At 40.8% G+C, this 26,472-nt stretch overlaps 1 protein-coding gene and 1 pseudogene across 7 annotated transcripts in view; one reads left to right on the forward strand and one right to left on the reverse strand.

The window, feature by feature from the left end:
• The window catches only part of Rbm33 (RNA binding motif protein 33), a 101,110-nt gene that overhangs the window by 33,577 nt on the left and 41,061 nt on the right, over positions 1 to 26,472 (reverse strand). For all 7 annotated transcript variants that reach the window (XM_052172962.1, XM_052172958.1, XM_052172965.1 and 4 more), the window contains 3 exons: positions 22,866 to 23,074; positions 19,331 to 19,613; positions 14,154 to 14,212 (listed from right to left, as the gene is read on the reverse strand). In XM_052172962.1, the coding sequence (XP_052028922.1) occupies positions 14,154 to 14,212; positions 19,331 to 19,613; positions 22,866 to 23,074 (551 nt within the window). The remainder of the gene's footprint in view (positions 1 to 14,153; positions 14,213 to 19,330; positions 19,614 to 22,865; positions 23,075 to 26,472) is intronic.
• LOC127679236 (POU domain, class 5, transcription factor 1-like) lies at positions 11,659 to 12,361 on the forward strand (annotated as a pseudogene).

Consider the following 26,472-nt stretch of genomic DNA (forward strand, 5'->3'; position numbering starts at 1 on the left):
TTGTCATGTAGTACTACCTCATTCACAAGAAATGACCCAGTATCTCTCAACTCTTAAACTCTTAACTCAGTGGTTAAGAATGCTTGCTGGTTTCGCAGGGGACCTGAGTTTGGTTTCCAGCATGACTGTAAGCAGCTCATAATCACTTGTAACTCCAGCTATAGGAGATCCAATGTCCTCTTCTGACTTCTGTTAGCACTGTACTCCCATGTACATATACATGTACATATATAATTTACTGTACTCCCATGTACATATACATGTACATATATAATTAAAAATAAAATTTAGAAAAACAATTTTCCTCATAAATCCAAAACTCTTAGTTTTTTATTATTTTATTACTAATTTTAGCTATTCTCCCTAAATATGACACCATTTTATAGCACCAAAAATACTTTTTTTCTGTTGCCTTTAAATGTCTGCTCTAAGGCCAGCAAGATGGCAGTGGGTGCAAAGTATCTCACATAAAATCTGATAACCTGAGTTTGACTCGCAGAACCTACATGGTAGAGAAAAAAACTAACCCTGCAAATTGTCCTCTGACCTCCTTACATGCACCTTACACACAAGCATACAGAAACTACAAACAAATATAAAATTCTACTTTAGAGTTGGGGAGATGTGGACTTGGAATGGAACTTGCTTCATAAGTATCAAGACCTGAGTTCCAATCTTCTGTATGCATATAAACACAGGTTGTGGTAACACAGACCTAGAGACCAGTGCTGGGGAAATGAAGCAGGGGGATTCCTGAGGCTCACTGGCCACTCAGACTAGCTAAAATGGCTCCAGATTTAGTTACAAACCCTCAGAAAATAAGATAGAAACGTGATTAAGGAAGACATCCAGTATCAACCTCTGGCCTATACATGTGCATTCACACATGAAACACACACAAGGGTGGGAGAAGAGGGAGGGCGGAGATTGAGAGAGCAAGCCTGAACCTGGAGGCACAATAACAATACTATGAAACAAACACTCCCATTTACCACAAACCCGTAATAAAGTAAGGTTTGAAATGTAAACATTACATCTTTCTCAAAATAAAGCATTAGGATTTATTGAAAGATATAGAACAGAAATCCCCACAGATCACGTTCTTTTAGCTGTTACTTTTAGCTATGTCAAGTGAGACTGAGACAACCCTCACCACATCTAAAGAGGTTTCTTGCTACCAAAAAAGACAATATACTTTGCCCTCAAAGCACAGCCAACAATGAGGAACCTGTGAATATGTAAAACATACTTGCCCATCCTCAAAACACACACACAATAATGGTACTAGCTAGACACATCGCTACTCTGATGCTCTGAGAGGATTCTTTAACATCTTCACTTTGATAAAATGTAGAAAAGCTTTTTCTACAACACAGGTTGTTACCATGCTGATAAGAAACCTGAATCAGGAGTTCTAACAGGCATGCCCATTCTGCCATGAAGTCAATGAAAGACATCATGTGCACTGTAACACTCTTTATGTGTAAGAGCACAGTGTGAGCACCCCAGTTTCAGGTTCATGCATCAGCATATTCTCGCACATACAACTTGACCATCCTTAGTCTGAAAAATCAGTAACTTTCTAAGTCATACTCAAAGTTTCATAGAGCAGATTTCAAATTTTGGCTTAAGGTTACTCAATGGGTAAAATCCAGATTATGCATTCCCCAAACCATACTCATTTCAGATAAAGATGACTCAACACCTATAAATATATCCAAACATGTTCTTAAGTGATCTTCAAATTCTCATGCATTGTAAACTAGAAATCATGTTTATGTAACATTTGATGGGGTAGGGGGAGGAAAGGGAGAATGGAAGGGAAGAAGAATATATGAATGAGAACCAGTTTATATATATACCTCTGGTATGTAACTAATCCTATGGCTTCTGATCCAGGTGCCTTAGATAGGGGTTTCTATTGCTGTTATAAAACACCATGTCAAAAAAGAAATTTGGGGAAAGACTTCTTGGGTTTATTTAATCTCAGCCTGCTTTCTTCCAGGAGCACTGGCTCAGAGTAGCGCCATCTCACTATGTGCTGGGCCCTCTCATATCAATCATCAATCAAGAAAATGCCCAGGAGGCTTACTCACAGGCTATTGTGGTAGGAACATTTTCTTAGTTAGGACTCACTCTTACAAAATGACTCTAAGTTGACATAAACTAGTACACCAAGTAAATCAGCAATCCTGACACTTTCCAATTAGACAATTGTCCTCCAAAGCTGTGTAGAATTGCCACCTCAGGGACAGTCTAAAACACACAGAGGCCATCAGAAATAGCAAACAGTGGGTCTACCTCTCCTAACAGTTCAGAAGATTAGAACAGTTTAGAACTCAGTATCTGTGAGTAAAGTGAAATCCCAACTCTAGAACAGGCACTTGGTGTGCTTACTAGAGGTTTCTTGAATCCAGTGTTGAGTCTTTGGTTATATGGTTGATTTTGATGTCAGGGGATCTGGGAGATAGAATTGGCCGGAATGAAGGATCACACAGACTGACCTTACAGTGATTTTCACATAATTTTTTATAGATTTATTTTATATATGAGTAAACTGTCACTATCTTCAGACACTCCAGAAGAGGGCGCCAGATCCCATTACAGATGGCTGTGAGTCACCATGTGGGTGCTGGAAGCTGAACTCCTAAGAAGAGCAGTCAGTGCTCTTGACTACTGAACCATCTCTCCAGCCCTCACAGAATTTTAACAACTACCATGTGACTCCAAGAACATAATCATGTACTACATAATCATCTACAGAGGACATCTACAGAGGTGTTCTGGTTCACAGACTGCCATCATCACTGCCCATACAAAAATTACCTCATCAAACATGACCAGGAAACAAAATCTTTATGGTGTCAAATCACTGCCTAAGGTCAATGTCATACCTCAACCACAACAAAAGATTTCACTGAAAAAAACTCATTGTGAGCTCCCACAGGTCATCACTGTCAGGACAAAGTTCCCAGAGGTGGAGATTCTAAAGAGAAATCAACTTTCCCCTTAGATACAGAACATCAATGCACTCATTCTCTGTGGCACTATGAACTCTGGAAACTATACTAAACTTCTACAATGCATCTATTTCTTTAAAAACTTTATTCATGTTTTTGTTTTAAACAAAAATACCCCTGGGAACAGTTTCTCTGGTAGAAATGGTACTTTCTGCCACCCCTCCTTATTCCAGATGGGCCCAGACTGCTCTTTGAGGTTTGTTCATAGACCCACCCTGGTGTAGATCACAGATGACCCACATTCCCATTTCTCAGCCTGCTGAGGGACTATACAATGAAAAGGCTCAGTACAGCAGTATCACCAAGTGATTTTAACTGGTCCATCACCACTGGGAAGTCTTTCTCCTATCCTAGTCAGCTTTTCTCCCACTGCTCTGGTCACTTTCCATCTCATCACCTTCTGGTTCTGATCTGCAATACAGCTGCTTCTATGTTTGCAACAGCCTGAGCAGCCAGCCTTATTGTATCCAAGTATTGCACAGTCATTAGAAATGTACGTGCTAATTTTTAGCAGCAGCCTATTTAAGATAATCTAAGTTTTTATTCTATTACTTCATTTAGCCAATTTTTCATAGAAATAAACATTCTGAGTTACAACAAGCACTGAGTGCATGCTACTGGCAGTGGTATTTATCAGTGAGCATGCTTCAGGCTCTTCAATTTTTAGCTATGTTAACAAGATGACAAAGAGTAGAGCAGGAGGAACTCAAGAAGGAAGACTTTAACACGACACTTACACAATACGGGCACTGAAGCTGGAAATCAGCAATACTGAGTGTGAAAACTTTTACTACTTTAATTTTCACCAATTTCAAACAAGAGTGCAGCAAGCCTAATTTATTCACAAGTCATCACCCCATGCTGCCACTGCCACCACTGCACAGCTGTTCTTCCCACCCTACTGACCTACCTAGTTCCTTTCCAAAACCAGTGATTTATTGCACCGTACCTGGGTTTCTAGATGACCTGTCAGGAATTACACCAGAGTGACTTCCTGCATTGTGCCCCTGGTTTCTATACTTAGCTCCTACACTGTCATGAAATGCAAGACAAGACCTTCTGTAGCTGGCCTTTCTGTTCAGATCCCAAAAAGAACAATCAGCAAGCTCCAGTTTCCTTTCACTCTGACTTCCTCATGCAGACTTCATAACTGAGTATAATTAAATTAAGCCCAGCATTCCGGTCTGTTCTTCTTCTTTTTTTTTTTAAGATGTATTTATTTATTATATGTAAGTACACTGTAGTTATTCCAGAAGAGGGAGTCAGATCTCATTACGGATGGCTGTGAGCCACCATGTGGTTGCTGGGATTTGAACTCAGGACCTTTGGAAGAGCAGTCAGTGCTCTTAGATGCTAAGTCATCTCACCAGTCTGTTCTTATTACAGGACTCACATAAACAGAACATGTGTTGGTTCCGTGAACTGAGTAGAGGCTCAATAGGACGAGTCATATGACAAATGGGGCTTTTCAGAATCGTTCCCTTCCCCCTACCTCTCCAGACAGTTTTGAATCCTCCAAGGGGATAAGGCCAGTATAACTGGAAATGCAGGCTGGTTTCTACACTGTGTGGAGTGAAGTTCTGCTAAATTCTACTGTCATGGAGAAACCAGGATATCACTCTCCCCCTAACCCTTCAGTTCTGCCCCAATTAGTGGTCAGAACCAAGAGCACTCTTGAATTTGTCCAAAGGCCTAATTAAGTCTGTGGATGGCAGTTAACAGAGGAGGAAGAGGAGGAAGAAGAGGAAGAGAACCCATTGTTACTGCAAGAACTTGGGTGCTAATAAAATACTAATACATACCAGTGTCATTTGTTTTACACAAACCTGAGCCCCACTCCCCCAAAGACAGCTAGTTGCTGGAGGTCCTCAAGTGTGTCTGTCATGTTCTGAGAACTAGCAAGGTTCTAGCATACAGCTTTCCCTGAAGGTCTTACAGGTAAGAAAGCATATACAGTGAGTGGAATCTCTAACCTAGAAGGCTAAAACCTCCCATAAATTATGCTCCTTCTTCTCCCACAGGCCTGCAAATGTGGAGGGCACATCAGAGCCAGAGGCATGAAACTTGACAAATGAACCATTCAGTACGAACATTTTGCAGTTCTACCTGTGAAGTCAGCCAACTCTGAGTACTCATGACATAGGTACTGATGCCATCTAGGTATCAAAACCATATGGGCAGATGTTTCAAATGCCACCCAGACTCACATTCACTGCTTTTCTGAGATCTACCGAAGAGGAGGAGAGAGAACTCTTATATACACATGCTGATTCAAGCTGGGACTTATGCTCAGTGCTCTGCCTTAAGTAGGAGGTAAGGGTCTGCGGCGCAGGACTCTTAGCTGGAACTACAGTTCAGTCTTGCTTCATATACTTTCTTTCCTGATTCCCTCTGCCTAGCCAGGTTATAGCTTCTGCTACCCTCAGATTCAGCCTCAATTACCATCACTCCAGCCCAGGATCTCAGAAGGCCACAACTACAATGCTACAATGCTACAACTACAATGCTACAATTTCTTTAATCAGGGGTACTTGAGCTGGTGCACACCATCTAGCAAGCCATACTCTGGAACATAGGCACTCAGGTAGCAACTTAGCAGGTAAGTAATATAGGTCCCCAAAACATTACAGAACTACCATCAACCCAACATGTTCTCCCTTTCTCAATCCTTCCCTCTTACAATCACTGAGATCTGGTGTATGACCCTGAACATAGCCTGCCCACACAAATCATATAGACAATACTGTACTTAGAAAGGTTCAACAAGCCATTATTCCTTAATAGGAAGAAACTCGAGGTTAAGAGCTCCACCACAGATGAACAGCAGCCACACTTGAGATTATTTCATCTACTTCAGTTCAATGCTTAAGGCACAGGACACCTTACCATGTGACTCCTGCCACCTCGTGGGTATAAAGCTTAATGACTAATTCTCTCACCAAATCTGAATTCTTTTACAACTGTGTTGTGTCATGGAACTTTCAGTACTAAAGTGCTTCTACCATTGCAAAGAAAAGACTAGTTTAATCCATTCAAACTGTTTTGCTTTTTTTATATCTCTTTAAAAATCCAAGATAAGAGATTATTATCCCCTCGTAATTCTGTATAGACTGTGCTTTTCTTTTTTGCATCTCTTCTTAATTACATGACATTATCTATATTAATCCTATTCAGAAAGAACTGATAACTTCAGTTACAAAAAAACACAGATGGAAACTTTGCATAAATTGCTTAGCAAAAACGTAATCATATAAAGACGAGAATAAAAGGCTTCGACTGCTATTATGACACTTATCAGCTTCTCTAAAGGGTCAGTTGGTATGCTTTAATAAGACTAATTAAATACGTTAACAATGTCATTGAAATTTCCTGAATCTTTCAATAAATTACAACCTTCCTGTATAACATGTTTTCATTTATTAATCTTACTTAAAATGCAAAGAACTCTGTAAGAAACGAATTGACACTTAAGAACACCTCTCAGTTAATTCTGATTAAATGGGTTAAAAGCAAAGAATAAAGTGACCCCTGACATAATTAAAATTACAGCCTTCTATCATGTGTTAATCCTCTTATCTGAGCATTAGCCATAGGTTTTTTTTTTTTTTCTTTCAGGTTGTGCCTTGTTTAAATACACTGATTTTCCTAGAAAGCATTTTATATTTAGAGATATACGTTAAATACTCCAAAGAAGGAAGTTTAGTTTTATGTTCAGGAACACCGGGTAAATTAAAGCAAGGCACTAATGTTGGTTCAAGCAATAAACAGAATGGTGACAATAAGCTAAAAACCTCTCTGTTGTGCATAATACTACTCTTGCAACCTTCCAAGAGATCTTACATTCTGTCACTGCCTGTGCAAACAAACCTGCCACCACTGTGCCCATTAACAGACCTTACTAGGAAATCCTCCCAAGGACTGTTAAGAGCCTTGCAGAATTAATTCTAAGGCATAGTTTTGTTTTTTTTTCAAAGAAAACAGAAGCAATTAAAAAGAAAAGCCATAGCCAGACTATAGTAGCACTTCACTTTAATTCCAGCACTTAGAAGGCATAGTCAGGTCTACAGCATGAGTTCCAAGACAAAGCTATATAAAGAGATCCTATCTCAAAACAACAACAAAAGCTATGATCTAGTTATATGGAGAAACTTCCAACTGTAAACACATTTTCCACATGACCCACTGACAACCTCAAGTTGTGCACTTGTTTCCAGGAACACTGTGGTGAACAAACAAACAGCAGTACTAGAATACTACACAGCCACAAGAAAGGACAAGATACCAGCAGGTACAACAAAGCCAGTGAATCTCGGGTGCTTTCTGCCCCAGGACAGGACCCGGCCACATGCAAGAGTTCATTTAGAACACAAGATGCTCAGTGACTGGCAAGGCCAACACAGACCCTGTGTGATGGATTGTCTCAGTAACTGATCCTGTCTCAAAATACATAAAGTGCACAGATCCTGAGGAGTACTCCCGAAGACCAAGTTATGTGTACATGCACTCTCTCTTACAAATAAAATAAAATAAAATAAAATAAAAATAACTGGTATGTTCTTTGTGTTCCAAAGAGATTTTCTTAGTATAGAGAGCAATTCTAAGATTTTAACTTTCTATCACTGGTGGCTACATTACTAAACTGTTAACATTGGTTAACAGTGTTTAACAGTTTGCAATATTAGTGGTAAGCTACATTGCAATGTCATCTAGGGACAGAAAAGTGTCTCAATGGGTAAAAGGCTCTTGCTGCCAAGCCTGGGTACCTGAGAACCCAGATTGTAGAAGAGAACCAATTCTCCAAAGTTGTCCTCTAAACTCCATAGGAATGCCCAAGCATGAATGGTTGTGCACATACAATCTGTATATGCGATGATTCTGATTGCTGTGTAAGAACTCCGTATGAAACAATTTCAGTGGCTACTTCCTGGCCTCTGGGTTGTCAGTGTGGCCTTTAACCCAGCCCCACCTCCAGTGCTGTGCATATGGAATGCTGACATAACAGAGTCAAGTTAATGGGTTACTGAATCTGGTAAGTCACTCTACCTTTAATGGCTCTTTCCACTGTGTTTCGCTGCTTGTGTTACTGCTGCAGATGGCCATTCATTGATATGATTAAATTTGATGGTATGATAATGTATGGTAATCATGATTAATCAGAAACCCAGAAGCAAGTGGAGGATGCTGGGTACTATGTCACCTGCATTTTAAACTGCATTCTCTGCTTGCAAGCCTGACACTGTCTGACAGCTGGAAGGATCTCCTACCACATTCTCTTGCTACTCCTCAAAGATCTGATAAGAGAAAATGTCCATCATCCCTTCCCTATCTTAAGTGCTAATAATTATAAGGCATTGCAGCGATGTTGTAAAAACTGTACGCACTCAAAAGCAAGATTTTCTTTCCTAGAGAGAGAGAGCATAGTCTTGATTCTCAGCAGTGAGGCTATAATCAGAAAAGAAATGGGATTTGCTGCAGCAGTCTCGCAGACATGATTTGCATGAAATAGCACTCAAGCCCCATCCAGCAAGCCCCAGTCACCAGCACCTGATACCACACACCACAGCCTAGCTCAGAGCCCTACTGTACCAGCCTCATTTGCCAGGTCAAACCAAACAATAAAGGCACTGCTAAAGGCTAATTTCAACATAAAACTATAAACAATTTCATCCTTGATTTAAATAAAGAGAAATAAAAAAAGTATTCAACACCAGTATGGAGAAAAGGAAAATGGACACATAGTCGCACACTTAAGCAAGAAGCTATTTGCAATTGATACCTTTTGGGAAAGGGAAAATCAACTTTCTCTAAAGGGAGTGTAACTGCTATAGCATATCAACCACACTCCAGGGTAGGCCCCATGCACTCTACTGTTTTGGGGGAGTTAGTGTGGTTTTGTTGTTTTGTGTGTGTGTGAGTGTGTATGGGTGCGTGCACGCACGCCCATGTGTATTACTGGGCTTTTGTTTGACATTTGGTTTTGTTGTTTTGTGTGTGTGTGTGTGTGGAGAGAGAGAGAGAGAGAGAGAGAGAGAGAGAGAGAGAGAGAGAGAGAGAGAGAGAAAAAGAGAACACATGAGCAAGTATAAAATTGCATGAGTAGGAAGGTGGGAAGGATCTGGGGAGAAGAAAAATATGATCAAAATATATTTGGAAAATCTTAACTAAAAAAAAGGGGGGTGGGGAGGAATCTTTACAGCCTATCTGTATGTTACTGGTTACCAGAAACATCACTAGTCTAATATAACAGTGCAAAAATTACAGAACTGAAACAGGAAGTCCTAATCAGTGGTTCTCAACCTTCCTTATACTATGACCCTTTAACACAATTCTTCATGTTTTGGTGATGCTCCAGCCAGAAATTTTATTACTACTTCATAACTATAAATTTGCTATTGCTACGAATTTTAAGTTTTCTAATAGTCTTAGCTGACCCCCGTGAAAGGGGTCAAGACCCACAGTCTGAGAACAACTGCTTTAAATGAAAATGTATATATAAAACAGCAATGGAACCGAAAAATGGAAACTATCTTGACAAAATCCTCAAAGTAACATTTATTGCAATAATTGATGTTTTTGCATTGCTGTGAGCAAACAATGTCTTTTCTAGGACAACTAAAAAACATACACGAAGAAAAGAATTCATGACTTTCCATGGTAATGACATACACAGGAGGAACTGTCCATATGCAGTGAAACCAAGAGTTTTAACACGGAACACTTGAACAGAAGAAGAAAAAAAGACAGGGCCTGCCTATAAGGTAAACTAGTGCCTCCTATCATAAAACAAGGCATACATGTGCTCTGCACTGATACTGGCAAGCTCTAGCTGTGTGCAGTGAGTGTAGTGGTCGGTGCTAATAGGTAACAGGTATTCAGGGAGAATACCCAAGACCCCTGCCTTGGATGTTACTATTTCCTCTAAATAACAGGTACACTTTATATTCTGAAGATTTTAACACTGACTCAAGACAAATGTGAAACATAGCCATTCTCTGAGCAATATCAAATGAGATATAATGTATATTTGCAAGAAATTTGTGGTCTGAAAATATAAAATAACCATTTCATTGAATTAAAAAAGGAAATCCAAAGCACAGACCTAATTTTTAGCCTGAAGCATAAATCACAAAGTACTGAGGCTTACCAAACATGGGTAGAAAGGGTTAGAAACCACATCCATGTGTGAAGACTAACATGACCCAAAAACTATGCCTCCAGAGCAGTTCCTTCCAAAACTGAGTACTTAAAACAGGATCTTCTTAGAGTATTATTCACCCTAACATTTAAATCTTTGACCGAAAAGATGATATTCAATTATCAAATAGTCACTATTCATCTTACAACAGTCTACAATATATTTTGTTTTTAAAAGTGAAAAATCTAAAATAATGCTAAGTAATCAAATGCAAATGTTTGTTGTTAGGCTGTCTCTGTATTAATTTAATGGTGGTAAGATGGAGGCAAGGCTGGAAATAATCTGGGCTCACACCCCAGCACCATTCAAAATACAAGCACAAAAAAACACATTAAACCAACAAATCTAGAGGAAACTGTCACTAGGAAAAAAATTCTACACATACTACTTCTTAGTTATTTTTAAAGTTTTCATAAAATTGCTAAACAAAATGGGCCTTTAAGCTAGTGCTGTTACCTCTAATGAGGAAGAAAAAAACATGCTCAGGCTGAGTGGCAAATGTACCATGGTCCCCTTGAACTGCCTGTATGGTTCCCAGTCAGTAAGGCAAAGAAAGGAATCGTTCCTAGTTCAGTAAGTACTAACTGATCCTCCTATATAAATTCAATGTACCCTTGAAGACAAACCAAAAAGAAAATTTTAAACATTCTCTCTCTCTCTCTCTCTCTCTCTCTCTCTCTCTCTCTCTCTCTCTCTCTCTCTCTCTCTCTCTCTTCTCTCTCTCACACACACACACACACACACACTACTCACTTTCACAAGTACTCTCAACTCTAATATTGTGTAACAGTTTCCTCAGAAATTGTAACATTCCATCCCTCAGGTAGCTCCTTAAGTCAAGGTAAACAACCTGAAACAGCATCAGGAAGTCCCTGAAATTGACCAGATTCTGCAGGCTCTCTTTGTCAGAGTAATCAATAAAAACCCAGAGTCACCCTCACAAGCAAGCTGAGCTGCAAAGAAAGACCAGAAGAGCTGCCTGAAGAGTGTTAGACCCACTGAGACACCTGGAAAAGACTCTCCAACCCGTCGAGCTGTCGGAAAGCTGTGCAGGATGCTTCAGGTTCCCTGCTTTGTGAGCTATCACCCACGGTGAGCGCTGAGTCATTTCTGCTCCTGTAAGTCAGCCACTGGTTCACTTAAGTTGGACTTCAGTGGTATTCATGCCCTAAGTCTGTTGTGGGATTCCTATTTGGAGTTAGTTGATGTGTGTTTTACATCTCCTAAAGGACCATTTTGTTGCACAATTTCTTAGCAGGAAAACCAGCTGCACACTTGTATGTGCAGCATTCTCTAGGATAATGTCTATCCTCAGAGCAATAAGAACACTCCACTTGACAATGACGAGCAGGATAAACTTTCCTCTGCTCAATTTCCAATTCTATTTAAATTGGTACAGAGACTTCCAAATTCAAATTTAATTTTATGTACCACAGAAATACAATGAATCCAGTAGACTTCAGCTTCCAGCAGCCCCCAGCTCAGGTGCCCACCTTCCCCATAGCTGGACACCTGGCTTCATACTTCGCTTTCTCACCCCCACCAGGTGATGGGCCAACAGGGCTGGAGCCAGGCTAGGTGGACCCTCCAACCTGGCTAAGCTTCCAAGGACCTCCAGGTGGGTCTGGAATTGGACCAAGCTCAGAGGTATTGGGGAATCACCCTGTGTCCCCCGGCATATGAGTTCTGTGGAGGGATGGCATACTATGGACCTAAGGTTGGACTGGGCCTGGTCCCCCAAGTTGGCATGGAGACTTTGTAGCCTGAGGGCCAGGCAGGAGCCCGAGTGGAAAGCACCTCAGAGGGCACCTCCTCTGGGCCCTGTGCTGCTGGAGAGGGTGGAACCAAGTCCGGAGGAGTCCCAGGACATGAAAGCCCTGCAGAAGGAGCTAGAGCAGGTGGCCAAGCTGCTGAAGCAGAAGAGTATCACCTTGGGGTACACCCAGGCCTATGTGGGGCTCACCCTGGGCGTTCTCTTTGGAAAGGTCAGACAACCATCTGCTGCTTTGAGGCCCTGCAGCTCAGCCTTAAGAACTTGTGTAAGCTGCTGCAGCTCCTGCTGGAGAAGTGGGTGGAGGAAGCCCACAACCTTCAGGAGATATGCAAATCACAGACCCTGGTGCAGGCCCCAGAAAGCGCACGCTAGGATTACGTGCTAGGACTACAGGCCTGTGTTGGGATTGTGGGTCACTGTATAAAGCAAGTCTGTGTAAGTAATACTAATTGTCTCTCAATTTTTGGGAAGGACTGGAATAGGATCTGCACTACATGACCAGCAGTAATAAATGGTCAAAGGCTTAATTAGACCATAATATTGTTTCAGCTGTCTTTATAATTTTACTTAGGTTTTAAGCAGACAAAACTTGGGCTTCATTTAAATACTGCCTACACCCACATTAGGATATAAAACTTCCAGCTACTGCTCCAGTGCCATGTCTGTGTGCTTCCCACCATGATGATCAGGGATTAATCCTCTAAAACTGTAGGCAAGCCCCCAAATAAATTTTTTCCTTTTTAAGAGTTGCCTTGGTCACGGTGTCTCTTCACAGCAATTGAGCAGTAACTACATGCCAACCACAAAGCCTTACAACCTGAGTTCCATCCCTGGAACCCAATGGTAGAAGGAGAGGACCAATTCCTTCCAAGTTGCCCTCTGACCTCCAAGTGCTTAGCTTTCATTTTCCTCTAATAATATTCTTAAAACAGCATTGGGTTTTTCTCTTCTATTATCAGATAAAATTATATTATGCACAACTGAAAAATAAAGGTTAAATAAAAATTGCAAATTACTTTAATTTCATATTGACAAGTAATCTATTTCATAAAAATATTAAATACCATAAATTTCTGAAAACCAGCATTGCTGTTTTTCATCAAATTATAGCACCACGATGTAAATTAAACATGAAAACAAGACCAATAGCAAATTTCACACAGGTCTGAAGAAAGAGAAGCAGCATTACAAACTAAACCAAATGCTTCCTCACACATGGAATGACGTCACGACAGCCTGGGGGATGCAGCCACTTACAAAGATGTTCTGAATAAGAATTGGGAACTAAAAACAACTAAATTTATACAATTTGAACAGCAATCTAAGAAAATAAACTTTGCTAAGTATGGAAACAAGACAAAAAAGAAACAGCTTCAGATGGTACCACAAATAACAGCAACAAAGCAAGAGTGTCAAAAAATTACTCTACACCCTGAATTCAGCATTGCCCTTTTCAGCGGACCTGGTTAGTTAGGCAAGCTCTCCATCTAATCTGTCTGGAGCTACCACACACATCCATCAATTGTTCATCATCAATAGGCAACTTACACATACTCAAAAATCACTTTCTTTTTTCCATATAAACAGTACTGGCATTTCAACGCCTGGACTAATTTCCCCATGGTTCTTAAAAAGAACATGTATTCAGGGCTTTAATAAACCAAGAATTCAAAGAAAGTAAAATGCATATATTTAAGCAAATACTGGATGGTTTTCTTCTAGTCACAGATAAAGGACAAGAAGCATGAGTGTGTGCTTTGTTTCAGACTTTTTTACTTAAGAACAAACAGGAAACCCGTGGCTCAAGAATACTCTCAGTTCTTTAATAACCAAGCACTTAATTCTTATTTCCTAGAATTTGACACAAAGACTCACATATGCCATGTTCCCTGTAAGATGTGCCCTCAACACAGAAGCATGACAAAAATCAGAATTCATATTAAGATGAAAAGCATTCCTCTGATAGTCCTGATTCAGCAATTTTATAGCTACAGAATTAATTTCACTCTCAAACAGCCAGTGACCTTAAGGTTTTAATAGACATTTTCCACCAGAGACTGCAGTGAACATTTTACCACTGTTTCTGGCCAGATAAGCACAACACCAGTACCTCTCAGTCACCATGTATTTCCCCCTGCCAGAGAGAACAGCAGCTGCTACTCACTGGAAATCTTTGGGGTCCCACGGCAGGCCTTGGCTGGCTTGGAACTGGCAGCAAGGGCACTGTAAGAAAATAGATTTTAAGCACTTGGCATCAGACCAGCTGGCAGGAGGAATATACATACAAAGTATACATTTCATACAATGAGCACATAGCAACATTAAGTTTAGACTTCATCTATAAATACTTAGTACTTTTAAGGGAGAGGGAAGGGTAGTTTTAGCCCAAAATAAAACTACCAATATGAAGCTTAAGTTCTAACAAAGAATTACTATTTAGAGTTCAAATATTTTTACAACAAAATAAGGTAAATTTTTATGAAGATTTAGTTTCAGTAGGATATGACATTGTGGGGACACTTGTAACCCCACCATTCAGGAGTATGAAGGAGGACTGTTGCACGTTTGAGGCCAAACTGAGCTAAACAGTGAGCTTAATTAAGACTGACAGTTATACATACAAACTGAAACGTGAATTCTATGGGGTCACAAGAGAGGGAAGAAAAGAGGAGGAAGAAAACAGGCGGGCAGAGAAAAGCTGGAACAACACTCATACAGGCTTACGGAGAATGACAAGAAGCAAACCTCTATCCTGATACTTGCTGTTGGATAAAACTTCCTGTGAGAAGACACAGTGCAAACAGGAGTCTAAAGGGAAAGAGCAGGCTATGAAGCAGAGAAAGAGTATTCTCACCTCAGAAGATTATATGAAGGTGTAGAAAAGGTGCATTTAACAACAGATGGAAAGTATTTCTAAATCAAGTACCAAATATAAAACGCCTAGCTTCCAAACCATTTATAGGAACTAAACAATTCCAATACTGCACAATAAGAACTGGGAGGTAAGAACTGGGAGGTAAGAGCTGATTGTTTCTATGAATGGCTCTGTTAAAAAGAACCTCAAAGTAGTTGGCAATACTGACAATGTCTCCACCCTCTTTGTTCCAGAAAAATAAACCATTTTTATGAAAATACAGACTTCACAGGAGCAGAACAGAACATAGGAACAGCTGTGCTCTGGCCCAGAGAGCTGTAGGATCAAGACCCAACCCCTCACTATGCACCTCATTGAGCAGAAGGAAACTTAAATTTTTTGCTGTTTCCACCAGTCTAGTTAAGCACTGAACCCCAAATGTTGGCATTTACTACTCTTAGCAGCCTGTGTATCTAAAAGAAGACATTTTCAATTTATTACAGTTGTAAGAATAGATATCTGGAGTCTACCAAACTGGTTAAATCATATTACAATGAAGCAGAATTTCACCCTCAAAAAACAAAACAAATAAAATTAAAAAAAAGACATGCAAGGATCAGGAGCTCTCTCTCAGTGGAAAAGCATTTACCTAGCACCTAGCATGGGGAAGGCTCTGAGTTTCAGCACCAACACCACATATATACACACATGTAAACATACTCATACATTTACTTAATAAATTAATTTTCAGGGGGATGTAGAGATAATTCAGTGGTTAAAAGTGCATACTCTCTCTTGCAGGCATTCAAGTTCATAACTTCATTCTGGACAGCTAACAACTATATGCAATTCCAACTCAAGGGATCCAACACCTTTTGGCCTCCATGAATATCTACATACACATACACATATACCTACACCAACCACACCAATTCACATAAGTAAAAATAAGTCCATCTAGGCATAGAGATACATGCCTTTAAAACTCTAGCACCCAAGTAGCAGAAACAGGCAGATCTCTGTGAATTTCAGGTTAGCCTAGTCTACACAGTTTGAGCTCGATGCCAACCGAGGCTACATACTAAGACCCTGGATGGATGGATGGATGGATGGATGGATGGATGGATGGATGGATCAATGGATGAATGGATTGATGGATCGATGGATAGACAGACGGACAGAATCAATCTTTTTTTGTTTGCTTTGAGACAGGGTTTTACAATGTGGCTCTGGCTATCAAGGAACTATATAGAACAGGCTGGCCTCAAATGTATAGAGATCTGCTTCTGCCTCCCAAGTCCTGGGATTAAAGGTATACATTTTAAAAAGATTTGTAAGTGCACTTAGCTGTTAAGACTGTGAGACATGTTAGTCTGAGCTATACTTTGCATGTGTAGAACATATCTCGGCACTTAGTCTCTCCCAAGAATTGGGGCTTTGATTTAAGCATATTAACAAAGTACTAAATGAACAAGCACATGAGGCAAGTGAGAATAAGGTCTTCCTCTTTCTGGCATAAGGTACACAAAAGGCAAAGAACAAGTCGTGTCAAAGGTCCTGGGCTCATGGTGACAGTAAAGAGCGTCAAGCAGACTGGCATTTGCTGAGTCACTCAAGTTCCAGGATGCAGGACCTGAATTTAGTATTTTCCCGGCCTGGTGACTTTCAGCAAATCACACCATTTGGCCTACAGAACATCCCAGGGCCTAGTTACAGCTTTACTATTTTGTGCTTCCAACACTATTATTTCTGTTAGGCTGAAGAAAATCTATGCATCTTACCAGCCACCTGAAATTTATAAGGAAATGCCTAACTGATACTGGTGTAGGACAACCACTGAAAAGTTCAATTTAGGGAAACTTAAAAAGAGACTTATGTTGGGGGCTGGAGAGATGGTTAGATCCCTAGGCCCTGCAGATATGCCCCATGGCTATGTAACCCAGCTGTAATCCCAGCACTGAGGAGGCAAAGATGGAGAATGCCTTGAATAAGCAAGCAGCTTGACTAGCACAGTCAAGAGACCCTACATTTTGTTTTCTCTCTCAACCAGTGAAATCTCTTTAGCTCTTGAGCTCACCTCTCTTCCCTATTCGTCCACTCCACCTGCATTACATGCAGCCTCCCATTGCCTCTGCTGCACAATGCTCTGAGTCCTGGCTTCTGCAATCATATACTAGCTGGCCACACTTCTCCCCAGTCCTCTTCACTTCCTGGTCCATCCACCTAACTGGTCTTCACAAGCTATCACCTTTTATCACATCACAGACTACTCAAGAAATACCTTGTTGTTATTGAGTAGAACTGAGACAAAATGACACTTTTGATTTTCAATTAGCTCATGAGACATCCACCTATCCAAACTTTTCATCTTTCCAATTTACCCCAAATGCTAAATGACTATTAAGCAGCTGCAATGAGTTCCAATGGTACCTATTTCAACAACTGCTCTGCTGTCACTGTGACTTCTGATCTTGCTCTTTCTTGATCCACCACTACAATATGCATTAGATAGTGGCTCCTGGGCCAACATGCTGTTGATGTTCCCAGTTGCCTCCACAGTAACCCATTTTTAACTTAGGTAAGAGAAGCACTACAAGTTGTTTGGTATAACATCATTTTCAAGTATAAGGATCAAATAGTAAGATGTCAGTAGCAAATAATAACAGAGCACTAAAATGATACATAAACAGAAGCACAGTAAAAATGCATTCTATTACCAAATGACCATTTCAGCTATGTGAGAAGCAAAATCCCTTGTGCCTCAGCTTGATATACCATAACCCAGGCAACTCCTCCCATTCAAAACTAGCCCTTACATGGGCCCACATGGGGGGACCCTGCATCACTTCCCTCCTTTTGTTACCCATAAGGTGTCTGCCTCTCTTAATTACTTCAAACCCAGACGTGTGCTCACTATCAACAGCCCCTCTTACTCGTGTCCATCTTCAATGAGCCACTCTTCATTCCCTGGAACTAACCAACTCAATTAACTCCCAGATAACTGTATACATTCCTCTAACTTTAATTTTTTTCAACGCCTCTTTTTAATGATGGTTCTTAAATGCTTTAACCTCCCTTTTAGCCCATCATCCACCAGAGGTAGTAGAAAGAAAGAATATGGGGGAAGTGGACCTGTTCAGAAATAGGTCCTGTCTATGTTGTCTGGAAATGGGTAATTCAGTTCAGTCAGCAGTGGAAGCTCAATCCACTCACAACACCTCATGGAAATATCAGCAGTCCAGTAGAGTCAGGTCAGCAGCAGTGGTGGCACCACTGAGCAGGCACAGCCAGGCCTCAGCACAAATCAGCAAGAAAGACATGGAGAGATACCAGGTACCCGGAAAAGTTCTCACCTGTTCCTCTCTCAGTACAGTGAAGATCAGCAAAGAAGAAAGACCAATAAGCATTGTACAGCTAGCTCTATCAGCAAGCCAAGTTCAGTCTCCTCCGTCCCTGTCCACTGAGTCTTATTTATACCCTCCAGATATCATGTGTCCTCCATGGGCCTTGCCTCAGCATGAGTCTTGCCTTAGCATGTGCGTCTGTCTCAGGTGGCATCACTCTGCCAATCAGTCCACGTCCATGGAAGCAGCAAGAAACCACAGCACATCACCAGAGGGTTTTTGGCATGTTTCTTTCTATGTAGTCGCGACAAATGCAATGTAAGGCAGACCAATAAATACATGCATGCCGTCATCATGTGTCCTCTCAAGTGCTTGCTTTATCAGAATATCCTCTCTCCTGTGTCTACTACAGCAAAAGACTCCTTCACGAGTCTGCCTTAGTCTTTCACCCGTGTCCACTTCAGGAAAACATTCCTTCACCTTTGTGCCCCAACAAAACACCACAACACAACTAACTCTCCAAAGAACCCTCAAGTTTCCACTTCACACTCCCAACACTGCTCTACTTTCCCTCTGCATCTGCTTTCAGCATGCCACACAAGGCCTATCACCGACCTTGAGTGCTGACAGTCTGCCTCTGCCCATGAAGGAGCAAGAACATGAACAGAACTCTGGTCTGCTCTGCTCTCCAACAAAGCCAGGGTGCCTGGAACAGGTGGAACAGAGAGAAGCAAGTGTTTCAGAGAAGCTACACATAACAGCTCCCAGCTCCATCACCTCTTCTGTTACAGCAATAAAGGAAAGATAGCCTGGTTCTTCCCTGTTGGGTAACACAAACTAAAGAGGCACACCATGTTTGACCTAAGAAGAACAGCTGTCACTTCCAACATCCTTGCCATGAGACACATGAAATAAGCATTCAGAGACTTCAACAACTACCTTCAGATTGTGCCTCACATTGAGATTGGCGCAGTATATTCTATTCAGTCACAAAGTAATAGATAGACATTTTGAAGAAATGAGTTTCTTCAAAGTTACATTACAAATTACACTGTGTCGGTGACTCCTCACAGACCTGAATATGAATCTAGCTGCTTCTGTGGTAGTTTTATGAATGAACACATACCAGAAAAAAACACGCACCTTGAACAGGGGTTACCACTGTCCCCTTGAAGTGTGGGTTGATGTGGATGTTCTTGGGCTGCTGAGGAGTCACTGGGGGAGGGGTCAGCATCATCCTTGGAGTCTCGATCTGGGGGGGCATGTGCACTCCCTGTGGTGGGGAGGGGTGATGTGGGTGCTGTAAGGGCAGTAGAGGCTGCAGCTGCTGCTGCTGGAACAGACTTCTGATTGGTTGCTGCTGAGGTGGTGGTGGTGGTGGTGGAGGCTGCGGCTGTGGAGGAGGGATTAATCTTGGAGAGTGAGCCTGAAAACCACCAAGAGAGAAAATGTCACAGAAATCAACATTTAGAAGAATACAAAAGTAATGCTGATATGCTACAAGCTTACACCAATTAACTTCTTAGACGTAGACTTAGAGTGAAAACTTGTACACAAACTTTGTACACAGGATGTGCAATAGACTAACAAGATGTCACGCAACTCAGCCAGTCCATGGCAAAAAAAGAAGAAATGATAGCCCCCACAGCATGAATTCTGAAGAAATAAAATTCTGCCCAGGAAACAAATTGTCCATAATGAGCGAAGATACCCATAGCCTCTAAGCATAGTTAGCCCTGCCTCTTCTCAAGGGGACAGAAGGCAGAAGGAAGCAGTAACTAGAAACTTGCCATTTAAAAGGGTCACGGCTACATAGAGCTGTTCCAAGAAGATGCTTTGAGAAAGTGGTGTCTGGGCCAAGCCTCCACTAGAGAAAAGAGATGCCTTGAGCAGAGAGAATAATAGACTGTGAATGGAGAAGATAGGCAAAGGGACTTCCTGTTTAATGGGGGGGGGGGGGGGGGGAGGAAGGCATAGAATATGTATAGAGGATCAATAAACAAACAAACAAATAGAAGCACAACTTAAAGTAGCCAAGATACCTAAAGTGGCCCTGCAATCCCCAACAGGCCCATGCCTCAGGTCCCCATTGAAAGGTTGTACAGGAAGCAGCAGGCCTATTCCTGACTGGAGCAGAAAGTGAGTTTGAATCAGACAATCTGATTCTTCGAGTTTTGCTTTTAATCACTAATCGAATCAACTACTGCCAATTTGTAGTCAAAACACTTTGTAATTCAGCTGTCTAATTAGTCCTTTCCCTGGGATGATGCCCAATTATAGAGGGTTTCTGCATTCAATTGAAGGATACAACAACATGCAAGGTGAGAAAGCCCCAATGATGCCCTTTCTGGGAAAATGACTGCTCACAGTGTGAGGTGGATGGGATGAGCAGCCCCAGTCTGTCAAAAGACTTCAGAGGAATGAGAAGATTAAAGTTAAATTGTATAGGGCTTTGGCTGCTTGTCTTTCTCAAAAAAGGACTTCTCCAAAGATTCAGAAACCAATAAACCTGAACTCTCCTATTCCTAGAATCCAGGGCACACTGCCCATTACTTTTATGCATGCAAGTGTGTAATATATAGAATTGGAAAAGGTTGCATGTTGTTTGAGCTTACTGAGAGAGGCTGGCATTGAAATTGGGGAGTGGGGTGGGATCTCCTCTCCTCCCCATTTCAGACATTAGCATGTCTTTCTAAAGTTCCCCCTAACTTTCTGACAAGGAAGGACAAGAACAACACACTGCCCAAGAATAAAAAAAAAAAAAAAAAAAAAAAAAAAGATTGTCATTGAGAATAGCTAAGTCATGTCATTAACTAATGACTAATACTGAGAATAGCAAACTGTTGAATAGTAGATCTTATTATTGTTTATCCCATGATATAAAAACACCTAAAATATCTACAGTGTGAAAGAGAAACTATTAGTTCATCCATGGGAAGCTCATTAATGAAGAAAAAGCTAAACTAGAAATACCTCAACATCCCTGGATGGTTTCTGCTGGATGCTATGAGCCCTATTTAATAATGTTACCCTTCTACTATCATTATTCATTAACCTGGGTGGGGGGGGGGGGCGCTCAGCTGAGCAGAAAATTTTGTTCTGGCCTGGACTCCACCAGGAACTCTAGCTGGGTGCTTTAGAGGAGCTTCCCCACAGTTGATTTCTTCTGAATGGAGAGCCCAAACTCTGAGAGAGACCTGGAGAAATACAACTATTCCAAAAGTTCCCACCAAAGACATGGTAACATGACATGATGGAGCTGTTAGCTCGTGGTACAATCTTCAGGGAACAGCATGTAAGTGTGAGGGGTGGCAGGGGAAGAGGTAGAGGAGCTCTAAAGCAAAGCAGCCTAAAAGAGAAAGGAAGCCACGTGACCCTTCAGACCCTGGGATATGAGCCATAAGACAGACACCCAGAATGAGTGTCCACTAAGAGTGCAGGAAGCTGACTTCAAGAACAAACCAGAACCCAGAGCAAGAAACAAGACCCAACAACACTCCTCTGAGAATGAGGAGGTGAATAGGCAAGGGGACAGATCCGTTCTGCATGAGGAGTAAGTCAACAGAATCAAGCATCTCTGCAGCTTAGGGAGGGACACCACCGGCAAGCTGACATGATAGCCCCATTAGGAAAGACAGACTTCAGCCAAAGTGCATGGCTGGTCAGAGGGTTTGGTGGCTATGCAACCCACCAGGGGGTCAGTTACACCAGCATTCAAAGACACAGGTACCCTGTTAGGATGCAGGTTACCTTTGCTTTTTGACTAGCTGTTAAAGGTTATCTCACCTGCTTTCCATTTTCCTTCTCACTGGTAAATAGGCACTCATGTTGATGAAAAACTAGTCTGGGGCATAACTTGTTAACCTTGACAGAGAACCAACCAATTGTGTACAAAAGAGCAATGTTCTGATGTCACCAAACTTTCAAGTGCTATCACCCACCTTTCCCTCTTCCCTGTGGTACATTAAAACTGCATTCTCATGCAAGGCCAACAGCACCCTTTCTACTTCATCACTTCACCAATGGATGGAATCTAAAACAATGTTAACAGAAGCCAAGTGTAGGCTGCAAGCCTTAGAGGGGTATGTGGCATACACTAGGGTCATATCTTCTATTATGTTTCTTCCTAACACTGTTTACCAAAGGAGAAAGCTATGAAGTTTACCTCTAGCTTACAAAAGGACAACGTACCATGACTCCTATCTTTGCTGAGACCTCCCAGAAGAAATCCATCCAATTGCATAGTTCAGTCTCGAGTTATGAACATTTTTAAAAGATATAATTAAGAAAAACTGCTATAGAGGGGAAAACCTATAGGAAGAGTTTATAAAACAATCAACTATGGCCTAAATCCTGTGTTTACATCAGCATATTTCAGCAGCATTATTGAGGCAGCCTCACTGATATAAGGGAGAAAAGCAGGGCTCGGTTGGAGCCACACAGGCTATCAGCTACTTAACAGAAGTGTTGAGATGGATTTTTAACTACCCAATAGAAAAAGGACCCAATCCTCAGGGTACAAATAAAATCTTACCACAGACCAAAATTCAAAAGCTTCAGTCATTTCTTCTACTGCTTCAGTGTCATTTCAGAAAAGGTGTGTGAGCTGTGTAGACCACAGGAGCACACTTTCATTGTTCTAACACTGTCAGGTACTGCATTGTAACACTGTAATTACCACAACGGGCGGCTGTGTAGGAAGCAGGGCAGGTCTGTGCTCCTTCATCCTTCCCCTCTCGCTGTTGTCTCGCCTCTGGTCTCCCATTCCACGGCACATCAGAGAGCCTCCTCGCCTTCCTCCCCGCCGGGAACCATAGCGCCCCTGCTTGTGCTGTCGCTCTCTTTCTTCAAATTCAAGCAGTGCAGCTTTGGCTTCTGCAGAAAGCTCTATGTAAAAAGATGTACAGGTGTTAAGTACAGCACATACTACACACATCTGTGCAGAGAACATTAAGAACCAAGTACCAATTTCTAATACAAATATCAATTTTTTTTGGTAGGGGGGTGTTTGGATTTGGTTTTTTCAAGACAGGGTTTCTCTGTGTAGCCCTGGCTGTCCTAGAACACACTCTGTAGACCAGGCTGGCCTTGAGCTCAGAAATCCGCCTGCTCTGCCTCCCAGAGTGCTGGGATTACAGGCATGTGCCACCAACACCCGGCGTCTATCAATCTTAAATGCTTTCATTTTCACAGTGTACATTTAGTATGTCTAAAAAGCAGTCAATGTTTACAGACCATTACAGTAGAGAACGAAACCACTCCTCTACTGGGAACCAATGAGGTCAGTAAAAGAATGCCACTAGTTGGGCATGGTGGTGCATGCCTTTAGCCCCAGCACTCTGGAGGCAGATGCAGGTGAATCTACATGAATCTGAGGTCAGCTTGATCTACAAAGTTCCAGGACAGCCAGGGTTAAATAGAGAAACCCCATTTCAAAAACCAAAAACAAACAACAAAACAAAACCAAGAAAATGCTACTACTGTGCAATGGCACAGAATCAGGAGGAAACAAACAAACAAAACCAATAAACCCCGAGTATTCTGAAATAAATCAAAGCCATTACTGACTTCCTTCTGAAGTCAAATTATGAAGGATAACTCCTGAATGGAACAGTCATTAACTGCATTTTGCTTTAAACTTTTACATCCATAACATGTCATGCTGTAAAAAGACGCTGTGTGTCCATGCAGCCAGCTACACTTTGTCAAATAAGAGGAAAGCCATGCATTTAAAAAAAAAAAAAAAAAAAAAAGAAAGAAAGAAAAAGAAAAAAGAAAAAAGCTGGCTACTTAGAGCAAAGCAGGAGCTTCATGGGTCTACATGGGTTCCTATGTTTCACAGTGCAATGAACATGGCACCGACCCTAAAAATCTTCCAATAGTAGATCCTAAGCATCTAAGGGAGCCCTTTCATCCATATAGGGTCCCTTTATTTTACAGCAGTATCTAAAAAGTTCGATTTATTAATACGACTACATAGTATTTATGTACATTTATCCTATATTAGTAAATATGTATTTTCTCAAAATATCACTAAACGCTATCATAAGCCTTCCTTCTTCACTGAGGGCAGTTAAGTATCACAGGAGTCTACTTTGACACATCAGACTAAAATTTTCTAAGTCATAATTCATTTTCTTGAAAATATTGATATGGAATCTCCTCTCATTCAAATGAGAAAACATAATCTTTTAATCAGCATAGATTTTTATTTTAATCTTGACTACATTATTGCTTCACACACACATTTTATGCAATGAATCAGCAATTATTTTTCTAGTGGTTCTGAGTGTCAAGATTAATTTTACTATCCTTAGTAATAAAATGGTTTCAAATGACATCTTTAATCAGCAAGAAAAAATGCTCTCCGCCAATTGAGACAAACTGTCACAAAAGGTCACCAAAATATGACAGGATAGAAATTACATTTGTAACTTCAACTGAAATGTTAATTTCCCTATAAGTGTTTCCTGAACTATGTCCAAATCCTAAAGGGATATATCACAAAGCAACTACAATTATACTACACCATTTCCAGGAACAATATATTTGCATCCAAATAATTAGCAGTTAGAAATGAATATATACTTATGTCATACAGTTTGGCAAAATAAAAATAGCAAACATCATAAAATAACTGAACCTCCAAAATTTTAAAACAAGAACCATAGCATAAAAAGGTAAGTATGTGTCTACTAGCATTAACAACCACCCACTGTCACTGGATGAAAGTGTTCTTCCAACAGGTCTATGAACGTGTTAGTTCAATAGACAAGACGTAAGAGTTGTCAAGCAGTTAAGACAAAGCAATAAAAAGTAATTTAATATGATGGATGTGCCAGTGAGACTGAACACAAAACTCAGAGTGACTAGGAAGCTTAGCTTTAAAAAACACTTTCCCTCACGGCCATCGCTGCTTTCAAAATGCTTCCTAGAACAAGAGAGCCACTATTCTCACTTCTAAGCTAAGTCTAGAGAAAATCTGGTCAAAGTATCCTTGTGTAGAGCATGTCCTGGAATTTTCATATACAATAAACCAATGCTTTACACATACACTCTAGCTCAATTGGGCTCTACCAGAGAATTACCACCTATGCCTGTGGCACAAATGATTTACATTCTGAATTCACATTTGGATGTCATTCTTGGGAAAATAGAGAAAAGCATGACTTAAATATATTTCTGTAAGGTTTAACTTGCAGAAAAAGTCCTGACTGTGAAAAGGGCTAACCAATTAAATAAGAATACCTTAGCCCCAAATTCTATTTTTTAACCCAGCTTGAAGTAAATATCCCAATCAACGAGTGAGATTTTGCTCATCATGTGTCTCAAAATGATCAAACTCCATTCTAGATCTCCAAAAGATCACTTCACACACAAGCTTTCGGAGTCAGAAATGAGAAGTACCATAGCAGCAACTGATTCTTAAGAGTAACCAAGGCTATCTATCACTAAAGGAGTAAGTTATTTGTGGGCTGTAGCGTTGGCTTAGGAGTTGGACTGGTTGCTCTTCCAGGGGACCCAAGTCCAATGTTCAGCACCTACACGGCCATTCATAAACATCCTAATTCCAGTTTCAGAGGATCCAGGCCCCTTTCTGAGCTCCACACACGATAAACACACGTTTGTTTCAGGAAACACAAAATAAACCTAATTTTTTATAAGATTTTATTTGTAAACAAAATGACAAAAAACAAAAAACAAAAAAAATCAAATGTTCAAAAACTATCCATCACTAGAGAACACAGGGACTCTAGAAGTAATACACTTTTATCTCAGTATAAAAGCAGGCAAACTGCTTTACAATCCAATAAATTTCATCTTGGGACTAGGGACACAAAGACAAGCCTACAGGTAACACTCATGTAAACTTCCAGCTCTCAAAGACTGTGGCACCATCTTCCTCACCAAGCTTTCTATCTGTCCACTGTCCGGGAAGGTGCGAGCCCTACAAGGAAGCTTCTTCTCTCAGGAAACTCTCAGTCTTCTGAGGAGTGTTAACATCCTTTGTATATTGAGAATGACCCAACTTTGAATGATTTTTCTAGTAAACTTTCAAAACATTATGCTTCCTTAAATTAGAACTCTAAATAAAGAAAAAGACTTTTAGCATTTTCTTTTGTTCAATTCCCACATTCTAAAAAAATGTACTTAGTCCTTTTTAGAGAAAAAATACATTATCAAATTATTTCCCTTATAGAACTGCTTCTAAAGATTCTAAGCCCTCTCCTCCCTAGTTCCAGGGATGTGACTTGTCTATAACAAAACAACCCTCCTAGCCTTGT

The sequence above is a fragment of the Apodemus sylvaticus genome, chromosome 2 (genome assembly GCF_947179515.1).
Source record: "Apodemus sylvaticus chromosome 2, mApoSyl1.1, whole genome shotgun sequence".
NCBI classification, from domain to species: domain Eukaryota; kingdom Metazoa; phylum Chordata; class Mammalia; order Rodentia; family Muridae; genus Apodemus; species Apodemus sylvaticus.